A 23600-nucleotide genomic window follows, 5' to 3' on the forward strand; every position below is an offset into this window, starting at 1 on the left:
TCCCGTTGTTTCTGCCTCGGCCCTTGATATCGATAATAAAGTCCTTCAGGTTGCATTGCCTCTTGTAGTTGGGGTGATTGGTCGTGGAATATTACTCATTGTGCGATGAAAACAGATGATGCTATTACGTGTTCGGTACGGCTCATTAGACCCATAAGGAAATTGCCCGATTCATAACGACGGAAAGAAAGAGTAATTTGGAACTTGAAGGGGTCTTTTGAACTGAAATGTGACCACCTTTTTGTAGATAAGAGGAAAGCAAAAGAATTCCTCTTATTTATCCAGTCCGGGGGCCAGGCAGAGCGTGATCCGAGGCATAACCACCGAATCAACGCAACGCATCGTTTTTGACAGCAGTTCCGTCCTTTCCCGTTTGTTACCTTTTATTATTAGGAACGGAGTGGGGACCACGGCTACTCTCCCGTAACAAAAACAAACGGCCCTCAATAAATCCCACCCCAAAAACTCCCAAATTCCCAATCACTGCTGCCGTCAGATCAAATCAACGGTCACCGATCTGTCCATCTGACTAATCCTCGCTAATCTAATCCGCCCATTGTTAGGCCTTTGGGCCTCACCACCCTCTCCCACTTCCCATTCCTCCTCCTTTCTCTGTTAACGCAGAGAGAGAGGGAAGGAGATGGAAGAGGACTCCTCTCGTACTCGAGAATGCAAGCGGACTTCAGTCACATACTCTTCTTCTTCGAGCTCAACTGCGCCTTCCAAGAGAAGGAAAGTCAGCTCGCCGCTGGGAGGTGACGGCGACTGGGACAGGGACTGGGAGGCGTTCTCCTCCGTCTCCGAGCTCGCGAGCTGCACCGCTCTGTTGTCGACTGGCTCCGCGGGGAAGGCGAAGGTTGAAGTTATTTCTCCAGCGGCGGCGTTGTTACTCCGCTCCGGCAGGCTCTGTCCTTCCAGCTTCTGCTCCGACGTTCCTGCCGTGTCGCCTCCTCCTCTCTCGAGCTTCGGCTCCGGCGAGGTCGTGGAGCAGAGATTCCTCGTCGGAGATCAACTGGTGAGTATATGAAATGAAAATGCGGATGGTTCTTCTTAGCTAAGCCAAGCTCTGGGCGTTTATTTCCTTCTGTTGTTTCTCAGCCACCGACCAGACCAAACGGCCTCCCTTCTGTTCGAAATTTGAGAAAACAAAATGAAAATCGCCCTCTCTCTGATGCTTAATCTCCTTCAGTTTCAGGCGTTTGACGTTCCGATTTTCTCTCAAATTTTTCATCAGCCTTCGCTGCTCTGTTCGATTTCTCGGAAACCAAAACGGAAATTGATTATTCTCATGCTTTTCCTTCAGTTTCAGGCGTTTCGATTTCCTCTCAAAACTTTGGCCTCTGCTCTGCGTTGCTTGTTTTCTCCGTTACCTTCATTGCTCTGTCCGGCGGCATTTTTGACATCCATCAACCAAACGCACGGCGGCATTTTGAACGAACGATTGTCTCTCTCAGAATTTTTTTTTTTTTTTTTTTGTGTATTAACCACTTCAGCTCCGTCTGTTGCCATTAATAATACATTCACGCACGGTTACATTACATGAGAAATTTGATTGAATGTGGGCTTTCTCAGGAGGAGGAGGAGGAGGAGGAGGAGGAGGAGAAGAGTTTGGGAACGGAAACCTCTTCTGCTACTACATGCGCCATCAACGGCTATTTCAGGTCCATAAAACACATTTATTCCGCCTAACAATCCCTGCACATTTACTGCTGCTCTGCTCTTAAAACTTCCTACGGTCCGTTCCTTCACAATCTGATTCTTCTAGTTCTCGCAGCAACACCAGAGAAACCACTCCACCCAGCCACGGTGTCGGTGAGGAAAAGGAGGATTCCAGGAGGAGATTAATGGAGCAGGTGGAGAGGTCGCCCACGGGGAGCAACGACAGGAGGAGTGCAGTGGCAGGGAGGGGGAGGACGATGATGCCGATGCCACCTCAGGCGGAGATCGAGGAGTTCTTCTCGGCAGCAGAGAAGTACGAGCAGAAGCGTTTCACGGAGAAGTGAGTGAGTCGTAGGGTGTTTGCTTTTGCGTGTGTAGTGGGTGGCTGTGTCTGTGTACTAAGCCGCCGCAGTCCACAGAGAGAGAGAGAGAGAGAGAAGGGTATCATAACTAACTAACAAACTTCTCCGTCTGGTGCAAATTTTGCAGGTACAACTACGACGTCGTGAAGGATGTGCCCCTCGAAGGACAGTACCAGTGGGTTCGCTTGAAGCCCTAGCAGTGACAGAGAGAGAGAGAGAGAGAGAGAGAGAGTACATACAGATGGAAGGAAGAGAGAGAAAGAGATGATGACGTGTACATACATAGAAAAAGCTTCGTTTCGTCTGCATCTATCTATGTTGGCTACGGAAGAAGAAGACGACGGCGGCGGTGGTCTCCCACTCGCCCTTTCTTCACTCTCCTAGTGGTAGCATTTACCAAACCAACCCAAAAAGTTGTCACCAAAATGCTATGACATCTCCTTCTCGTATTACTGTTATCATCTTCATACGGGTCTCAAATGTTCTGATCAAGCTCCGATTCTTGGTGCCTCGAATTGCCGAGGAAGTTTCGAACATGGGCATTTAGGGATACCGACATGATAAACATTAATTATCTTCTGTAATTCATCGGATTCTCCAAGAAAATATTAGAGGAGCAATTGAATTTTGACGAATCAGCATGCAAATTATATTAATAATGTCTACTCGGGGAAAGACAGAGAAACCAGAATTACAAAATTTCTTGACTGTTGTTGCTGGGGATGTATGTTATGTTACATGTTGGGGAGTCATTGGCCGGTGGAGGAGCCTTTTGGGAAGTGGGTCTTGTTGGGGTTCATTTTGGCCTTCTTTGTTCCCCGAAAATGTTCCTTTCTCGCGCTTTGCTTTTCAGTAGTTCTGTTACTTCTTCGTGATGCAATGCAGCTTATCCATCCAGTCCAGTCCAATCCAATCCCCACTTCTTTTTCTTTTTTATTGATTATTGTTCTTTTCTTAATCATAAAATAGGAGCATTAATGTAGTATAAAAATAGAAGATAAATCGAAATAAAAGACATATAACTCTTACTAGTGGTATTCTAAAATTTCGAATCAGCATCTAATGTCACTGTACAAAAAAACTCTTTCCTTTTTTTTATTGATGATTCTTTTATCATTTTCTTACTATAAAAATAATAATTTGTTCATTTGATTCGAGCTATATATATTCCTTTCTTCCCGAGCTGAAGAATAATCTTTTTGGATAGTAGTAGTAATGTTGAAACCTTCTGCTACAGTGAGAATATTCCTTCTTTCCTTTTTGTGGGGCTTTTTTAACCGCGATCATCATTACGGATGATGGCGCGTTGTAGTGCACGCGCCTGCATTTCTGGGCCGTACGCCTTAGCCTCTCTCTCTCTCTCTCTCTCTCGACACGTTCACGAAAGCAGCCGTCGCAGTCGCGTCCGTTACCTGCAACAGCAGAAAGAAAAGAATAGAACGAAGCATTAGCCAAGACAAAAAGACCATGGCCACGACAACAAGGACATATATTTGATTTCCGTCTTGTTTACGGATTAATTTACGTGTGTAATAATAGATGTCATGTGATTTTCGGTCATAAAACGCTTTAAGCATACTTTCTGCGATGGCAGTGATACGTAGCAAAAGCTGGAATGTCCGGTATATATTATATTTTACTGCAGTAAAAATTCTAAATTAATGTTAGTCGTTTGCAATTGTGGGATTGGAGCGTGCCTCGTCCCCGTCTCGTGATAGTCTAGCCAAGATTTTGCTTCGGATCTGGTGCACGTAACGGAACGCAACCCCTCATGCAGCGAAACCCCTCATTTAATTATTTTTCATCGGGGAACAGAAACGAAAAGGAGAGAATGTTGCTTATTAATGAAGGGTATGTCTTTTCACCCCCCACCCCAAGAAATAAAATAAAATAAAATAAAAATTGAAGGGTATGTCTTGGTTCTCGTTTTTTGTTGCTTTTTTTTTTCTTTTGCATTTTGCATGCATATATGTACGTATGTAAGTGAATAATAATATATATTTACATATATATGCATATATAATATTCAAGATATACTTGAAGTCATGCGGGGTGAAGAGAATGTACCATATCGATCTGATCATTACATATACTAGCAAAGCATTTAACAGCATTAGTGTCCCTTTTTTTTCTTTTCTGCTGATGCATCCCAAGCCATTGTTTCATATTAAATTCACGATTTAGAGACGATTATCTCTTAGTGGGTCAATCTCACTCAAGTCTAAATTAGTTAGATCTAGTGCACTTTTAAATATTAAGTGGTACGCACCGAAAAGAATATTATACTTAAATTGACTAAAATTAAAAATATTAAAGATTTTTTTATTAAAAAAAGTGGGGGATGGGTGGCTGAGGGTGGGAAAGCCGATCCTACTGGCCATCACCATTCCCCTCCAAACAAGACTTTTAAAATGTTGTAAAAAGTTGCCATGGACATGGAAAACCGAAAGTTGCATTCCGGGAAATGAACATGTTTTAAATCGTTCCACTGCGAAGACCATAACGATAAATAAAGATGCATAATTATGAATCTATTGGGCCTTAAGCCCATCTTTCTGGCCCATTAATTAATTACACAAGCCTCTTTAAGTCGTTCTATAAATGATTCCATTGCTTAGCAGAGCCAACTCCAAGCCCCAAGCCCCCTTTTCTAAGCTCATAATATTTATTCATCTATCTATATAATTGTTGGCCGGAAAACCGTGACTCGGGTGGTCATGCATTGCGGGCGTGCCAGAGATAGTAAGTCTCAAAAGGAAATAAAGGGGTGTGCCTAAGAAACTGAGTTCTAATCAAACTGAATTGGTTTGATGCCTTGCGATGGAAAAATGACTTAGAACTTGAAGGATTAAAGAAATCAAAATTGCATTGATCAAGTAAGAGCCTGTACTACGAGGAAAAGAGAACGATTGATATGTACAAGCGAAAGGAAATGCAGTAAAACGTAAAGGATTGTTGTACAGTGAAACGAAAGAGTTAGCTGATTCTAAGGACTAAAGGAAAGATTATTTGTGTGTCTGAGCGTGTGCCTTCTGAACTTTTAGGTCTGCTGTTTATAGAACTGGAGCTTGCCTTCGATCGTTCTTTCCCATGACTCCATGATCCATCAGTAGAGACTCTGTAGTTGCAGAACATGGAGAAGTTAAAGAACGTGACAGTTTTCATCCTTTGCTCCTCTAAAGCAAGTGTCTCTCCATCACATGCTGCCTCCCTGATTTTCTCCATCATATATTGATAAAACACTTAAATAGATAAGGACCACTTCAAAACACTTCGACTGTCCAAACACTAGACCGGGCCCTATCCGAATTTCTACTCATCACCGAGCCCAAAGGCCTCAAATAATCCAAATACTTCATGCACTATTTCTATCACTCTATTGGATCGGCCCAGACCCAAATTGCGAAATATGGTGTCAACAATAATATATAAACTTGAATACCTTGTAATATTTGAGAAAAAAAAAATTACAGTGTAATAAATAGTGGCATAATTATAAATATATATACAAATTGAATAAATAGGATTAAATTAGTAAATATATATAAATTGAAAGTTTATAAATATTTGAATTTATATATGCATAAACATATTTGGACGTGAAATATTTTAATATTAATACATCCTCAAAACTTAAGCATATATATTATAATTACAAAATTATCATCAAAACTTATGGTTACTAATTTTTGACCAAATTAGAAAAATGATATTTTTGAAAAAGTTACAACGCTACTTTCCTTTTTCAACATAATAGTAATATGTATGAATTAATCATAATCTTATTAGATATTATATATTATAGGAAAAAGAAATATTACTTATTAAATTTTTGAAATTTATTCAAAAATAGTAAAGTTTGAATTAGATAAATTCAATTATGTTTGAACTAAAAGTCCCGTGTGACGCACGAGCCCAGAAACCATTATATAGTAAAACATACTACACTAAATAATAAATGCCATCAACATGCTGAAAATAAATATTATAAAATAAATGTTATAGTTAATTTACATAAATAAACATAAGTATTTCAGGTAATAGAAATTACCACATTATATCTATACAATTCCACATACAGAATTGAAACACATCAAAAGGTTTAAATTAAGTATTTTAAATGAGAACGTCACAATATAATATTAGTAAACATCATATTAAAAAATAGAAAATCGGGTTTCTATTTTTGAACCAAATATATATAAGATCTCGGGTAATATGCAAATGATTAATTACAAATTTACAAAACATATTAAATATGAGAATAAGTCACATAATTGTCACTAAACTATTTAAAATTAGTCTGAAATCTAACATATTAAAAATTATTCTTCAAAAATAGAGTTCAATTATTGAAAATTCTTGTTCATAAAAAGTAATTTCATCTTTAAATATTGTGATAATTACCATATGTAAATAAACTCGTGCAATGTATGAATTGAAAATTAGTTATATATATATATATATCAATATATTTAATTTCAGTGTTCCATGAGACATATGGATATATATTATTTAATAACCAAATATTATTATGATTGTCGTGTTAGATTACAGATTTGACACTTGATATGTCCATCATTAAGAAATTAACAAGTCATGATTCACGAGACATATATTCATAACATTTCACATTTGCACGTCAATCTTCTCCCTACTACAATTATTATACTAATAAGTTATACTAATAAATGAAGCACGCGGTTTAGAGAAAATTCTATGATTCAACTCGTGGACCATTTATGAACATCTCGAGGGTCGTCAAATCATCGATTCTACAGCAAAATCCAAATTACTTCTAGGGTTTTGTGTAAGTCTCCCTCCACCCTGACGTTCCTCCAATGGCAGTCTTAATTTTTATTATAGTTTTAAAATGATTTTTATTATAAAAATGCTAGTTGACACGTGGACAGTCATTCAAAAGTCACGTCATCGAGATTAATTAGTCGAGGTTCACCTACGATCCACGTCATCAAAATCTGACGCTGTACGGAATATAATTGATTGTTACATTTTTAAAAGATTTTGTATTTGATTGTTACATTTTTAAAGTTTATACCAAAGTGGTACTTTGATAATAAAGATTGTACCAACGGTGTAATTTACTTGTGTGAGGAAGTACCAATCAAATTGCATAAAATTAAGGATTTAATATTAATCACTCAGATAATTATCATAATTTATTCATTAAAAAATTCTTATTAATTTTTTTATATTATATCATTTGAAATAAAATCATCTATAAAATAGGCTTGAGAACTTCGCTGCGACCCTGATCGGGGATACTGGGAAAGTATTAGAATTATCAATCTCCAACTTTCTTTATCCATAGGATAGGATAGGAAAGGATGGGAAAAGGACGGCCATTTCTTTGTATTTGCCCCTAGGCGTTTTGACCAATCGTTCAATCAATGATTTCTTTTGAATTAAGGGAAAGGGAGAATATGCTACGAATAATTTCAAGAAGTTGTTAAGAGAGGTAAATATTAATAGCATGGATAGGCCTACGAAGACTCTCGTACGGGGCAGTGGCATATGTTCTTTTTTTTCTTTCCTCGATAAACTTCTAGGAAAAAGGTGTATACAGACATATTCTCTTCAATTCCTTTTATAATACATTATTATGAAATTAAATCATTGCATTTCCTTTTTTATACTCATCGAGCTATAAATAAATAAATAAATAAATAAAATATAAATAAAACAGAACTTTTAATCAATGGAAGTTTATCATGACGAAAAACCTTAGTGATAAGTTGATCTTTACCTTATGGGACTATTGGATTACATTCGTCATATTTGGTAATTTATTTAAATGATTCTACCTCATAATGATGTGGTGAGAAAGAACTAATAAAATTATTTCAATTAAAAAATTTATCATAATTAATCAAGTAATTAATATTTATTATTTAGTTTATTATAATTTAATTGATATTTTTCATGTCATGTGACGAGGTAAAATCACTTAATAATCTTTCCCGTCCATGGCCGACACCCTCCCTCCAATATGAACGGAGCACCGTGCTCCCGGGCGCAGATAGTGTTTAGCCTGTGCCGACGAAGCTGCCACGGTCCCGGATCATTACGGCGCAAGATAACGGAGCTCATGCTAAGGTAGGCAGGGGTGCGTAGAATCCGACGTGGCAACTCGACCGATCCTCTCCGCCCTCCCCACAGACAATCCTCCACCAACGAATACCCCCTGTCCGTACCGCCCCATTCCACAGAAGCGCGAGTGGCTCTCTGACGAGACAAGATCCCTAAATCGAAGATTACATACCCACCAAGAAATCAGAATCAATTCCCCGCTTCTCCCCCATATCTGTTGCCGGGTTCAAGCCATGTGGAGCGGCGGGGGCGGCAGTGTTTACTGGGGCTCGAAGGGCGGAGAATCCCGGGGGATCGTGGTGGTCTTCGGGTGGGTGTCTCTCCAGGAGAGCCAATTGAGGAGCTTCGTGGAGCTCTATTCCTCTCTGGGTTGGAATTCCCTCGTTTGCCATGCCGGGTTTCTCAGCGCGTAAGTCGTGTTGATGTTCTTCTCCTCTCTGGGATAGTTGATGCATATGGAAACCAGAAAAAAGTTGCGTCAAGTGGACTGTTGGTGGCCGTGAACTTGGGCTTGGAAATCTCTGCAATTCTGCATCTCTGCTTCTACTTTTGGCATTTGTAGTTCAATGAGTGGAGTTCGGGAAAAGGGTTACAGAGAACATTCGAAATTGATTCCATTCCCTTTCCCATGCGGTGTAGTGTGTTGTTACGGTTGTTGGGTATTTTTCTCAGTAGTCGCTTCCGAGAGGTTCATTTAGCTCATCTTTCTGTGATTCTATCTATCATGTCATTTTGCCCTTTATTGCTTCGAGAGCTGAGAAAAGTCTCACCTTTAAATTCGCCCCATATGAGTGTGGCCATTTGAGGGAGACTTGTTATGTTGAATGGTGAATTTTCAGCTTCTGAAGTGGCTATAGAGTCTCTCTAAATGGTTGCATGTGGAAGAGTTCCCTGCATGTTGTTTTGGTTTTTGAACAAGTAGAGTCTGTGCAGGTTTTATCCCGAGAAGGCAACGTCTCTGGCATTCTTTGTTCTGAATGAGCTGCTTGAGGTTGGTTCTTTTTCAGTTTTGGAAATTTGCACGTGCTATGATCCGATCATGTCAGAGAAGAATGTACCTTTCATGGTATATTATTCACAGGGTCTCTTTTTTCCATTCAGGAACTGCACATTAAACCGTGCCCCGTAGTCTTTGCAGCTTTCTCTGCTGGCTCCAAGGCGTGCATGTGCAAGGTCTTCCAGGTAAGTTCAAACATTTGGAAATGCCTAATTCATAAGTTGAACTTCTTGAAATCGTTTATCTGCCTTTAACTTCATGTTTTAGGGTAATTCTGAAATAGTCTTTCCTTTCTGTTGCAGATTGTAGACAGAAGTGGGAAAGGTCACTTGAACTGGGTAAGCTTTCTCCTCCATTAGAGGTTCAGTTCAGGGCAAAACTAGTATAATGCCTTTTTGTCGATAGCGCCCCTATAGTCCTATTTGAATTCCCATTCTGTGATTATCTATGATCTGCCTGCTGATCAAGTGATCTCTTCTTGCGAAGGATGCATATCGTTTGGTCAGAAACTGTGTCTCCGGGGTCATGTTTGATTCAAGTCCAGTAGACATTACGCATGATTTGGGTTCCCGGTTTGCTCTGCATGGCTCCATCCTAAGTAGGCCTGGACCATCAAAGGTCGTTTCTTGGATAGCAAAAGGTGTTTCATCTGGTCTAGATGCTCTCTATCTTACTAAATTTGAATCCCAGCGGGCTCAGTATTGGAAAAATTTGCACTCCTCAGTGGTGAGTTTCTTTTTAATAACCTGAAGTTGCACTTTAAGTTTTGCCTTGTTTCGTGGAATGTTGACGACTTGATCCTTCTTATGGCAGTGTATGGAAGCTCCGTATCTCATTGTATGTTCAGAAGATGACAGTCTCGCTCCGTATGAAACTATCTGCACTTTTACCCAGACTCTGCAAAATCTTGGCGCAGATGTTAAGATTTTAAATTTGAGTGGATCCTCTCATATAGGTTTGTCCTAAATCTGTTTAGTTCTTTGCAAATACATTCTGCCAAAGTATTTTGAGAAAATCATAAATACGTACAATCTCGATATCTATCTAACTATTTAAAAATTTCCATCACCTTGCTTGTCTATTTATGATTCTTTTACAGAAAAGTTGTAGTAGTATCTCCTAAATGTGACTTATCCCCAAAAAAAATAAAAAAGTAAATAAAAATCCTGAATGCGGATTATTAGCTCTGGAGAGGAAGTAGTTTGAAATCTCAAATTATGTTTCAGGTCACTATAAGAATTATCCGATCCAATACAGTGATGCTATGGCCACGCTACTGGAGACAGCAGCTTCCACAGTTTTCTCAAGAAAACTACAGCGGCTAGAGGAAGAGAGACTTGAGGGTCAGCACGATGAGATCTCTGAGTTGATTTGTGACCTCCAGAATGCGGCAGTAAACTCAAACCAGTGCCTCAGAAGGGTCTCATCAGGACCTGGCGACAGCTTTTCCCTCACAAGTTCCACGCACGACAATGGCAGAACCTCAGAGGATGAGCACAGAGAAGCATCATCCTCAAACTTGAATCTTCTGCAGAATCCCCCTACTATCAGTGCCCACAGCATCCTTGGACAGATGTTATATGATGTTTGCGTCCCCAAGAATGTCGAGGGTTGGGATATTAAATTCTCGGGCTCTTTGAATGGACAGCCTTACGCATCTTCCAGAAAGCTATCTCCCTCCCACAACAGTAAATGCCTTCGGCGCTCGAGATTATAACATTGGAATGGAGTAACTACAGGAAACTTTATCTGAGTTCGTCACAAGTCTGACCCCCAACAATTCGAAAATGGTAAAAGTAGATGTGCACGAGAATTGGGAAATTTTGTGGGTTGTCATGCTAAAGGATGGAGTCGGTTTCCCTGCCTTGGCTTTGGGTATATTCCTAGCATTACCTTGTGAGGTGAGTAATACAATCTTGTGGACACATCCGAGATGGATTTCGTCTAATCTTGAGGCATGCAGTAGCTTGGCAACAGTGAGCAATAATAATCTTTATGCCAAAGTTCTGAGGTAATGGGTTGCAGAAATTCGCGGCAACACTGTAAATATGTATATCAACTGTATATGATTTTCCTTTACTATGTGGTTCTAGGGAACATGTGTGACTCTGGACTTTGGTATCTTGTATGCAAGTTAGTGAGCCTTTGGAATTTTATCGGATGTCTGCAAAGGGGGTAAACGGTGAGAGCCTTTTGATAATAGACTTCAAGAGACTGTAATTAGTTAACAAAATCAGAAATCAGACAGGAAGCTTGTCCTCCGGTCTCTGAAGCTGTGAACTTTATGAAGGATTTGTTTGTAGTGATGTCCCAAAAAGTGGTCTTTTTTTTTTTTTGTGCTGAAATGTACCAAAAGGTGGTCAGGCAGGAAGTGTTCCTCCCCGACCCATGTATTTGTTGCTAATAATAGTAGGAACATGAGATAATTATAAAAAAATTAAAAATAAAAATAAGCCCTGGTACTCACTGAATTGAAAAGACGAGTCTTGTCTTTTCAAATCAAACCATGAAAATGATTTCTACTATGGTAATCTAACAAACGTAAATGAGGTGTGAAGAAAAAACGAATGCACTTCAATGATGAATTTTTAGAATTGCAATTCGAATATCTAATTGGAATGAAGGACACAGCTCATTAATGTGTTTTGCACTTGAAAATTATTTAAAACTCGACTCATTTATACAAGAGGACAAAATATGTACTTTTTACTATCCATGGTATGCCTCATAATTGAATTTCCTTCCAAGGTCATTAGCCGTAATTATATGAGGCCTTTTTTTTTAATTGTCTTTTTCCTCTGTGCCTTTTGCCAAAGACATAGCAGCAAGAAAGCAAATCAATTCGATACTGCCTCACATGTACTACACGTAAATTACCCATGTTAAAGACATACTTATGAATTAAATTTCATTTAATACAAATTTGACACTTTCAGTGTCAAAGCAGTACAATAATTGTCATTAAATTCAACTACAAATTAAATAATGTATGTCATCGCCCTTCTCTCTCTGCGCGCTATAAGCGATTAGCGATACAGTCGCGTACAACATTCACTTCAACACTACTCATATCCAATTCAATTCTAATTCCTTGATGTTGTGGTGGATTTCGAAATTCATGTAAATCCGCTCACGTATCACCGTACTCCATAAATAATCTGTCGTGATAATTATTACGTCGTATGAAATTATGTAAAACAAAACAGGCAAGGATAATTTGCCCTTATGTATAAGGTTGGAAGTTCGGCATTAATCTCAGTATGGTGAATCTCTTCTTCAATATACCGAAGCAACATTCGATAACATTACGCACTGACGAGTGGCGCTGATTGAACAACTCTTTCTTTGATGTTGGCGGATGGTGCTAAGGAAAATTACGGTGATACCGCTCTCTCTTGTACGGAGCCAAATATCCCGGTATGTTTGGAAATTCTATATCGACAACATAATATTGTTATGCAGAGAACATAAGGAAAATTAAAGTTAATCATTTTATGGTTGCAATTTCATGGGAAATTGTTCTTGTATAAGCAACCACGCGGTGCTAGAAAACCTTTCACTGTCGCAACTTCGGAAAATATTCTTGAATCGTGTGTGGAACTCTCCCAACCCGTCATTACATAGGTAAACATCATGTCGTGTGAACATGCGGCCAGTACATTTTGAAATATCTAAGCATTCCGATTGCGATAAGGTACTTTGTTCGCTTGAGGAACGCATGCAAACACATGGGTTCCATCGATAGCTTCGATACAATGCTGCGCGCAAATGCATAATTATATGTACCCTACAAAGTATAATGAAATGAATTATATCAGTATGAAATTATCAGAAAAAAAACCTTAAAGAAATGCCACTTTTCATCATTTTCAATTTCTAGCTGCACAATGACGTTCCTCGGTGTTATAAAAACGTGTGACACTTCTTGTATTCCTCGAACAATTTTTTTGATTAACCGGGACACCGTCTCCTTTGAATACTAGAATCTTTCCGCCACTACTGCAAATTGCATATTGTGTGAAATAACCAATAAGAACATTCTGAGTTGTTCTTCGACGGTAATACCATTCATACTATCAGTTATGCCACTGCGCATCCGAAGTGTGTCACATAGATTTCTAAACACGTATGGTGCCATTTTGAAACTCTCGAAGGATCGAACGTCACTCCCTAGAACTTCAACAATGTATTGTCTTCCTTAAAGCTCTGAATTTCTACACGGCCTGTTTTGTGGAATAGTATCTTTGGTATGATCAAATTGCATCATCAAATAGAAGAACGCCCGTTGCATACTTTGAAGCTCGTTATCACTAGAGCTATCGTCAGAGCGCGAGGACGTGCTATTCCGTGACATATTATGTTACAAATTGTGCGGCTATAACTGTGGAATTAAATTCATGAATATGTCGTTAACAGTGAACGACTAGTCAAACAAGCCACCGGAACCCACTGTGTGAGTCAAAAGTTGCAGGCATTTGTCATTTTGCAGGTTAAATTGAGTTGAGTTGAATAATTTTCACTTGCCAAACACACCTATTCCTCATGGAACAACCTCTCATTTATTGCAATTCTTGGAATTTGTTCTTCCATGTATACTCTCAATGGATAGGGCTTCTCTGCTTGGGCCACATGGCCCTGATCATCATTTGCATAAGATGCCAAAATGATGCACTTCTAAGATGGATTCTCAGAGGTGAATCTGGACCTTCACTTGGAGTGGATAAGCATAGCTACAAAGAGTAAACAAGATAACATATAACCACTCAAAAAGCCAATACAAGATAAAGACTAGTAACCATTTCGAAAGGATTCAAGAGATAAAAGATCTAAAGTTTCATCACTTCAGGGAGAACTAAATGATAAAGAAACAAGAGGAAAATTTCGGTCAAAATCAAATTGTATGTTCTTTTATTACTTTAGAAGCTCAATATAAATACTTGTCGACAGAATTCAATGGCCTAATTCCCTAGAACACATTGAAACTAACATTTCAACCTTAAATTATGAAGAATTAACAACTTTCAAAGAGAGTTAAAGGCCTAAACATTCCTCATGGAACAACTTCTCATTTCTTGCATTTTTATTTTTATTTATTTATTACTTTTGTTCAACTTCCATCAACAATCTCAATGGGTTATGCCTCTCCACTTGGCCATTTGGCCTTGATTATCGCTTAAGTCAGATACCAAAATATTGTACTTCTAAAATGGATTGTCAGAGATGTAATTAGGATATCTGATTGGAATGGAGTAACACAACTTTTACGCCAAAGAGAAAATGGGATAACTAATCACCACTTAAAAGCTGATCCAATATAAGTCTAGTCACTACTTGGAAAGGATTCAAGAGATAATGATTTATAGTTTCACCACTTTTGGGAGCATCAAAAGATAAAGAAACAAGAGGAAACATGGGGCCAAATTCAGACAATCTGATCATTCATTACTTTAGAAGCTCACTACAAAATACTTGTGGATTGAATTTAATGGCCTAAGTCCCTATAACACATTGAAAGTAATATTTCAACCTTAAGCAATGAAAATCTAATAACTTTCAAAGAGAATTAAAGTCCTAAACATTTCCCATGCGAAACCTCTCATTTATTGCAGTTCTTCACTTATGTTCGACTTCCATATGCACTATTAATGGGTTGAGCTTCTCCACTTGGGCCACATGGCCCTATTCTGCGTTTGCATCGGATACCAAAATGATGCACTTCTAAGATGGATTCTTAGATGTGCAATTCGGATCTCTGATTGGAATGAAGAAACACAGCTTGTAAGACAAAGAGAAATTGGGATCACAGATCACCACTCAATAAGCCGATCCAAGATAAAGGCTAGTTATCCCTTGGAAATGATTCAAGAGATAAGGTAATATTCATAGAAAAATTTGGCCAAAATCATATAGTCTGTTTTTTTTTGTTACTTTAAAAGCACACTGTGAATATTTGTGGACTGAATTTATGGCCTAAGCCCCTGGAATACATTGAAACTACATTTCAACCTTAAATAATGAAGATCTAACAACTCTCAAAGAGAACAAGTTTTCTATCTCGTGTGTGATACAAGTTCGTTTTCATATATTTCTATATCATTTCCTCTTGTAATTATTTACATTTTGAACACAAATTTTCTGAATAAAAATAATAAAAATTTTCAACAGTTAAATATAATTTCAAATATTTATCTTAACATTTTTTCGTTAAGAACTAGAGTAAGTTAATTAGTTTTTTTATCACATAGCAATTTAATTATTGTAATAATATTTTGAAACTATTTATTTCAATTGATATGCGTTACCATATTTTTCTTAATTATCAATAAAGATTGACATATGTTAGGTTTAGTAATCAGAACAAAACTTCATTTCGCTTGTTTTTCAAACAATATTTATGAGATTCTTATTTTTAAATTTTTATTTTTAATTTTATTCATGAGTTTAAGCTAATACAGTTGTATCATAATAATTTTCATTTATATGATCATAAATTTTTTAAATTATATTTTTATTTATGAGCTTAAAAAATTTATATATCATTTTTATAAAAATAATTTTGAATTTTGAAAAATATATTGACTTCTTAACACTACGAATATTCTTAATAATTAAGTTCAAGTTTAATATGATAATTAAATAATAAAATTAGACTAATTTTGCATGGTTCAATATATATTTTGCAACAAACAATTCCAATTAGCTAGCATTATATTATATATATTTGTTTATTAGTAAGTATATTAGAGAGATTTGTTGTAGATGACATCCTTATGATAAGTTCATATATTTATTTGTTGTATATTAGAGAGATTTGTTGTAGATGATATCCTTATGATAAGTTTATATGTATTTACTTCATTACCCATTTTTCAAATATGCAAATTCTGTGACATCCTTGTTTAATTTTTTATATTATCATAAGCTCATAAATAATAATAACAAATTTAATCTTATTATAGAAATTAAGATAACGCCCAATTGAATAAATTAAATTCACATGATTAAATCAACTTTCTTAAACTTTATAAAATTATGTTCACTAATGAGAGATTATTGATTAATGCAGGAGTCAATTTTTAGTTATATGAACATGAGTTCATAGAATTAGTGATTTTTTGGGGAAATTTCTATATGAAAAATTAATTATTTTTTTAGTGTTTTATATTTATACTATACTTTATTTAATATTTTTATGCATTTATTTAATTTATATAATAATTATATATAAAAATTAAAAATAATTTGTTTGTTAAGAAACATAAAAATAGTTTAAAATCTCACACAATGATCTTTGAATAATAACCTTTGATGAAGTTGGACTAATTAACTTATTCATTTTTTTTAATTTCTCTTACAAATTTGGTTTAGACATTTTTATACTCAATTTCATATATTCTAATTTCTTTCACATGTTAATAGTTTACGGTTTAGTCCTATATATGATCAATAAATTATTTGTCAATATAAGTCTTATGAAAATATCCAATTAAATATTTCATTATATAATTCTAAATTGACTATTTTAACCCTATTAACTATAACCCTATTTAATGCAAAATGGATATGGATTAAAGCCCTAAACATTTCACATGCAACGACCTCTCATTTATTGTAATTCTTGACTTCTGTTCAACTTTCCGTATGCACTCTTACTGGGTTGGGCTTCTCCACTTGGGCCTAATGGCCCTATTGTGATAATCTTTTGCACTTCTAAGATGGATTCTCGTGAGTGCAATTAAGATTTTCCTTTGGAATGGATAAAAACAGTTCGTAGGACAAAGAGAAAATGGGATAACATATCACCATTGAAGAAGTCGATCCAAGGTAAAGACTAGTCATTACTTAGAAATGATTCAAGAGATAAAGATCTATAGTTTCACTACTTCTAGGAGCACAAAAAAATAAAGAAACTGGACGAGAAATTTGGACAAGATCAGATAGTCTGTTCTTTCATTACTTTAGAAGCTCACTATATATACTTGTGGACTGAATTTAATGACCTAAGTCCCGAGAACACATTGAACTAATATTTTAACCTTAATCAATGAAAATTTTAACGACTTTCAAAGAGAATTAAAGGCCTAAACATTCTCCATGCAACAACCTCTTATTTATTACAATTCTTGACGTTATTCAACTTCCATATGCACCCTCAATTAGTTAGGCTTCTCTACATAGGCCACCTGACCCTGATGGTCGTTTGCATTATCAAAATGATGCACTTCTAAGATAGATTTTCTGAGGTGCAATTCGGATCTTCAATTGGAATTTATAAACACAGCTCGTAGGACAAAAAGAAAACGGGATAACAGATCACCACTCCATAAACTCTCATTTATTATAATTCTTGACCTTTGTACTCTTAATGGGTTGGGCTTCTCCCCTTGGGCAACATGGCCCTGATCATCGTTTGCATCAAATACCAAAAATAATGCATTTCTAAGATGGATTTGCAGAGTTGCAATTCAGATCTTCCATTGTAATGGAGAAACACAACTCGTAGGACAAAAGGAAAACGAGATAACATGTCTCCACTCAAGAAGCCGATTCAAGATAAAGACTAGTCACCACTCGGAAATGATTCAAGAGATAAAGATTTATAGTTTCACCACTTCTGGGAGTACCAAGATGAAGAAACAAGAGGAAAAATTCGGCCAAAATCAAATAGTATGTTCTTTCATTACTTTAGAAGCCCATTATAAATACTCGTGGATTGAATTTAATAGCCTAAGTCCCTAGAACAAATTGAAACTAACATTTTAACCTTAATTAATAAAAATCTAACAACTTTTAAAGAGAATAAAGCCCTAAAAACTTCTAGGATTATGACTAAACTACAGAAAACAGCAAGATTTGACTAAAATGTTCATAAAAGATTATTGCTTGCATCAAAAAGCGATCCATAGAATAGAGGGCGGTGATTCACTCTATGAAGCGCCTTCTTCTTAGGGGGCATCCGACTTCGGCCGGGCGCATTGGGCACCTTTTCAAGTCTCGACCTTATGTAAATTAGTGGCCATATGTATCGTCCACTGCTAAGATAGTGTGGTTTTTACTCAAGGAGCTTTGACTGAAATCCATGTAGATCGACAAAAGGCTGTAATCAAGACGTTGGCAGCAGTTGGGCCAACTAGAATTATATTCCATTCCAACTAGAATTATATTCGATTTAACGGGATAAAGTCAAAAATATGATTACTCTACCGGCTAGACGTTGGCAACATTTGGTAATGGGGTATGATTATAATTTTATTTGATTTCACTAGATTAAGATAAAAGTAGTTGGAAAAATTTATTAGTAAATTGAAGAAGAAGATAAAAAAGTAATGATTATGTTGTTGAATTATGAAAAAAGTAATGAATAGTTAGAAAAATTTAGTAGTAGAAAAAGGGTTAATAGCCCAAAAAAGCACCACTTTTACACTTTTTTATTGGGAAAATGTCAAATTTGGTCCTCAACCTTTAGTTTTTTTTTTTCTATCTTAGTCCTAAACATTTTCTTTGATCGGATATCGTCCTCAATCTTTTTCGCACAGTATGAGTTCAGTCATTCTGTTCAAACTTCTGTCCATTTTTCCAGACATGTATATTCGTCAAATGAGAATGCACCACTTGCACGACAGATCACTGCTATTCTAAACCAATTGTTATAGAGCAAATCTGATTATTTTTTTAATCAGATCCGTAAACCGGATTAAAATATTTTTGGTTCTTTTAGGATTTTAGCCATCGCTTTTCTTTCATCGTCTCACGCACCGACAGATGGCTGGAATCCTAAAAGAACCGAAAATATCTTAGTTCGATTTACGGGTCTGATTAAAAAAAGAATCAGATTTGCTATATAACAACTAATTTAGAGTAGCAGTGATATGTCACGCATGTGGCGCACTCTCATGTGACGAATATACATGTCAGGGAAAATGGACGGAATTTTGGACGGAAGGACCGAACTCATACCGCGTGGAAAAGATTGAGGACGAAATACAACCAAAGAAAATGTTTAGGACAAGATAGAAAAAGAGCTAAAGGTTGATGACCAAATTTGACATTTTCCCTTTTTTATTCTAGCATGACCTTTCAAAAATTGCCTAAAAAAGCACGATATTTCATTTTAATCTCAAATCTAGTACAACGATGAATTTTTCGTCAATTTTAACGGTAGTGTCACGTGTTGTCACGTTACTGGATGAGTGGATCCCACTTATTTTTATTTAATAAAAGAATTTTTGAAAATTATAAAAAAAGGGAGGGATTGGCTAAGGTTCGAAGGAGGAGGGGGCCGATGGTAGTGGCTGCAAACAAAAAAGATAAAAAAGTAATAATTGTGTTATTAAATTAAAAGAAAAGTAAACTAAAATTAAGTTAAGTTAAAATCAAGTCTAGACGAAATACTTTGGATAAGAACGATCGATTTAGGACTTTTTTTTTTTTCGCTGAATACAAAGGCCAAGTCGGATTATTAGCCCGTTGTTGCTGCCCCAACTAAGGGAACCTAGTCGCCACGGAATGTTTCTTTTGCCATAGCTCGCCGAGACTTAGCCCAACTTGATCACCTCAGCCCCACCAGCATACTAGTGAGCTAAGTCCAAGACCGATCGGATCAAGCATTATGTGCAGGCCACCGCCATCCCATAATACACCCACGTAGTGACGAGCTCTACGTTCTCAGTAAGGTTCGAATTCATGATGTTCAAGTGGAACGCTTGGGTCTTAACCATTAGATCACCGTGCTGGTGGTATTGATTTAGGACTTGACTAGATAGACGAGGCTCCCCTAGAAGTTGACAAAATTACGGAATACCTAGATCAATCCTATTTGGCATCCCTGTTTTGACGTGCCACGGGCGCATAAACAATATAATCCTCTAGGTGTAAAAGAATGAGAGCAGTTGGATTCTGCAAATCTAGCAATCAAAGAGTCCGCGCCTCTCCGAATTTCCGTCGTTCGTTCGGGGTGTAAAAATCAAGTCTAGGTGCGAAAAGTTTTACTATTTTCAGGCAAAGGTAATGAAGTAAGTTTTTTGAATTTTTGGCTCCAAATTAAGGCTAAATATACTACTACTACTATATAGGCAACCCCACTAGTGGCCGGCCAGCAACTAAGCACAATCGAGAAATTTCAAACCGAACGGTCCTTTCCTTTCTCTGCTCTCTCTCTCTCTTGTGTCCTGCGGGTCCGCAAAGGTTGCCTCTTTCTGTCCTCTTTGTCTCTCCGCTTCTCTTCAATTCGCTCACTTGTGTTCTCTTCTCTGGGTCCCTCACTTCACCTATCTGTCCGAGCCATGGGCATAGCTCAAGATGGAGAGGGAAAGAAGCAGAAGCCAGAGAAGCTGCTCCGGAGAAGACGATCGGAGCCTCCTCAGAGAGTTCGCAGCAAGAAAGTGAGAAACTTTCATTTCTCCCTTCCTCGCCTTTCAGTTTCACTTTCTGTGCCGTTCAGTGTACATTCACTTGAATGAATCTGCAGCAAAATCTGCCCTTTTGATCTCTCGGCATAAAGAGCATAGTGAAGCTGAGAAGTTAATAATGTCACGGAGTAGGTTTTTAAGATGAGCTCTGCCTTTGATTTGAGTCCTCTCTCATGGTTTCTTGTCTCTGAAATTTCAGTTCTTTCCTCTTTAGATGTTTTCTGTAGTGTTAAGCTGATTGCTGTTGGCCGGTTTATGTCTTCTTATTATGTCTCCTAATCTGGTCATATAGTGCTTCGCATGGCATGAAGCTTCTGAACTAAACAAAAGTCAAGGCAACATTGTTCTCGCTGAGCATACTGTCAAACAGTTTCCCCTGGAACAAACAGTTCCTTAGACCAACTCTTACTAATCTAGTTCATGAGAACCTGAAACCCGGTTGTCGCATTTCCATTGCCTCCTATTACATTCGCTTTTTTCAAGAAATGGAAATGGATGGTAAACATTGTTGATAGTTTAGGATCTGATGGAATTATCTATCTGAATTTTTGATCAGGTGGTGGTCTCCTGCGATGAGCGGATGCCCAAATGGTTAGTGAGGCGAACACGCTGGATTCTAGTTTTGCTTTAACTTGTCAGTATCACTATTAACTAAGGATAGGGCCCTTTTATTGCAGTGAGAAGAGGAAGAGGTCCACAGTTGATGGGCCGTTCTCTGTTGTTAATACTCATGTCATGGATCGAGCAAAAGAGGTTCAATCATGTTTACAGCAGGAATTTCCAAGCCTCGTCAAGCCCATGGTAAAATCACACGTTGCCGGCGGGTTCTGGCTGGTAAGTTTGAGATATTTGGCCTTTTCGGCTTTGGAGAACTGAACAAAAAGAAAAAGTCTTCCATTTTTCCATTCTCCGAAAACATATTACGGGGAAAGGTTGTAGAATTGCACTCCCAGGCATTATTTATGTAACGTTGCAACTTCAATACGGTTCTCCCTTGATTGAAAAATGGAGAACTAGAAAACTTTTCCTGCTCCAATGACCAAACGAAGCCTTTTACATTCTTTTTGTTTGTGAATAGGATCATCTGAAGAAATCGAATTTCTTCTTAATGGCAGGGACTTCCTAAGGGGTTCTGCACTCTTCATTTGCCTGAAGATGATGCAAAGATTATATTAGAAGACGAAAGTGGTAAAGAACATGAAACGAAGTATCTTGCATATAAATCGGGCCTCAGTGGTGGTTGGCGAGGCTTTTCGATCGCTCACAGTCTAGTGGAGGGAGACGTTTTAGTATTCCATTTAGTCGAGCCTACCAGATTTAAGGTGATAATCATTATTTCTCATAAATTCAGGACAATAAAATTGCTGTAATTTAGTAACTTATACGTGAGTTTTTCATGCTCTAAGGTTTACATTGTGAGATCACGTTCTTTTGGCGAGGTCGATGGAGCTCTTGGCCTTCTAGGATTGGATCCTTGCTTGAAGACAATGTCTTCAGGTACTTGCTTCTTCCTGAGAAACCTGACACCATCATGTTTCCTATTGGTCCTTCAGTTCGTTTCTTCTATTTTGGTCATGAAATCTGCAGAGAATGACAAAAAGACATGCGAAGAAATAGAAGACGACGAGTACTGGGAACCTCTCGCATACGAGATCCCTCTAGAAAATGGTGAAGACAATGAAGATCCAGTTCCAGAATTGTTGGATGGGATCAGATTCTCTCAGTCTGTAATCGATTTTAAAGATGTAAGGAGTATAGAGGATTTCACGATAGTAGTGGACAGGTTGGTTATAGACTCCGAGTTCTCCAAGAATCTCCGAGCAAAGTATTACGACCTCTGCTGCAGCCAAAGGTCATTCCTTCATGAGAAGCTCCTAGAGGGTCTCAATTGTAAATTGGCTGCAGGAATAATCTCCGAGACCATGAACATAGCTGACGCTATCAGAGCCTCTAGGATCACGACCTCTCCGGAATATTTTGCTGTTTGGGAAAAGACTCTTAAGGCATTCGCTGATCTTGGCATGGAGGTTGGATTCTTACAAGCTCGGTTGGAACTACTCACAAACCTTGTCGGATCGAAGAGGATAAAAATTGCAAGGAGTGAACAAGCTTCTGCAGAAGAGGAGGTGAGCAGACTCGAAGCTAAGATTATGGAAGCAAAAGAAACCATCAGTAAGCTCGATGCTGAGATCAAGACTCTAGAAAAGAACAAAAATGGGCTCGAGTTGATGTTTCACGATCTTGCTATGGCTCCATGGTGATGAAAAATTTATTTTAGGGGTTGCGATGCAATTTCTTTTACCCCTCTTCAGTTAGCAAGTTGTCAAAGGAAATATTTTTTGGGTCCTTTTGGTTTAGTATACAGGAGAGGGACATGTTGTAGATATGAAGCTCTGCAGGAAATGGGTGTATCAAACTTAGAAGCAGCAGCTATATATAGAACTATTATTTTTTCTAGTTAATGTTAAAATTTTCATGGTTTCGTATGCTACTTATTTTTCTAATAAGTTGGTATATTATTGATTTTGTTTACAAAATTTTCTTTGCCAAAAAATTGAGAAAACTAATTATTGGATAAGCCTAATGAGTCATGTATATTGTATGGTTTGAAAGGAAATATTCAAATATGACAATTAGATATTTTTCGGTTACGTAAGAGGTCTATGGACCTAGTACAATAAAATAAAACTATTAAATATAAAGAGTAATCTCTTACGAGTATTGAATCTGAAACATTTTGATTATCAGGTTAAAGTTGCGCTACCCTATCTTTGATTATATGATAACTAATTTGTGAATGAAATTTATCTCCTTAGTAATCTTATTAGGGTCCTTTTTATATAAAATAAATTTGTTTGATATATATATATATATATATATATATATGCGAAAGAATATGTATGTACTTTCCCTTCCTGTTATTAATAAGAGGGGAAAAAACCAAAAATCTAGAAAAAGTTCAAATCGGCTGATGGAACATCTTGAAAATAATTGTGCTTCAAAAGGGAACCGTCACTTAATTAAAAACATATATGGACATTTTGTTTATTTAAATTATTTTTA

At 37.2% G+C, this 23600-nt stretch overlaps 3 protein-coding genes across 9 annotated transcripts; all 3 read left to right on the forward strand.

Annotated features, from left to right (window-relative positions):
• The first annotated feature begins 518 nt into the window (after positions 1 to 518).
• On the forward strand, positions 519 to 2656 carry LOC116203705 (cyclin-dependent kinase inhibitor 7). Of its 6 annotated transcripts, none has more exons than XM_031535582.1 (4): positions 548 to 1015; positions 1573 to 1661; positions 1766 to 2003; positions 2149 to 2656. In XM_031535582.1, exons 1-3 carry the CDS (start codon positions 641 to 643, stop codon positions 2001 to 2003), a joined length of 702 nt encoding a protein of 233 aa, XP_031391442.1. In that variant the 5' UTR covers positions 548 to 640; the 3' UTR covers positions 2149 to 2656. The 6 variants fall into 6 exon arrangements, with proteins under 6 accessions (XP_031391443.1, XP_031391442.1, XP_031391439.1 ...); XM_031535579.1 differs by having other exon boundaries at positions 551 to 1015; positions 1576 to 1661; positions 1766 to 1999; positions 2149 to 2268; XM_031535578.1 differs by having other exon boundaries at positions 554 to 1015; positions 1766 to 1999.
• A 5483-nt stretch (positions 2657 to 8139) lies between these two features.
• LOC116205503 lies at positions 8140 to 11446 on the forward strand. Its single transcript, XM_031538129.1, has 7 exons — positions 8140 to 8541; positions 9066 to 9123; positions 9234 to 9314; positions 9432 to 9467; positions 9616 to 9855; positions 9943 to 10084; positions 10356 to 11446. The coding sequence occupies exons 1-7, from the start codon at positions 8366 to 8368 to the stop codon at positions 10844 to 10846; spliced, it is 1224 nt and encodes a 407-aa protein (XP_031393989.1). The 5' UTR covers positions 8140 to 8365; the 3' UTR covers positions 10847 to 11446.
• An 8783-nt stretch (positions 11447 to 20229) lies between these two features.
• On the forward strand, positions 20230 to 23028 carry LOC116202849 (B3 domain-containing protein Os01g0234100-like). 2 transcript variants are annotated; one of them, XM_031534480.1, is made up of 6 exons: positions 20230 to 20510; positions 21094 to 21128; positions 21215 to 21371; positions 21653 to 21859; positions 21944 to 22034; positions 22125 to 23028. In XM_031534480.1, the coding sequence occupies exons 1-6, from the start codon at positions 20412 to 20414 to the stop codon at positions 22796 to 22798; spliced, it is 1263 nt and encodes a 420-aa protein (XP_031390340.1). In that variant the 5' UTR covers positions 20230 to 20411; the 3' UTR covers positions 22799 to 23028. The 2 variants fall into 2 exon arrangements, with proteins under 2 accessions (XP_031390340.1, XP_031390339.1); XM_031534479.1 differs by having other exon boundaries at positions 21944 to 23028.
• The last annotated feature ends 572 nt before the right edge of the window (positions 23029 to 23600 follow it).

Source organism: Punica granatum, chromosome 4 (assembly GCF_007655135.1).
Source record: "Punica granatum isolate Tunisia-2019 chromosome 4, ASM765513v2, whole genome shotgun sequence".
NCBI classification, from domain to species: domain Eukaryota; kingdom Viridiplantae; phylum Streptophyta; class Magnoliopsida; order Myrtales; family Lythraceae; genus Punica; species Punica granatum.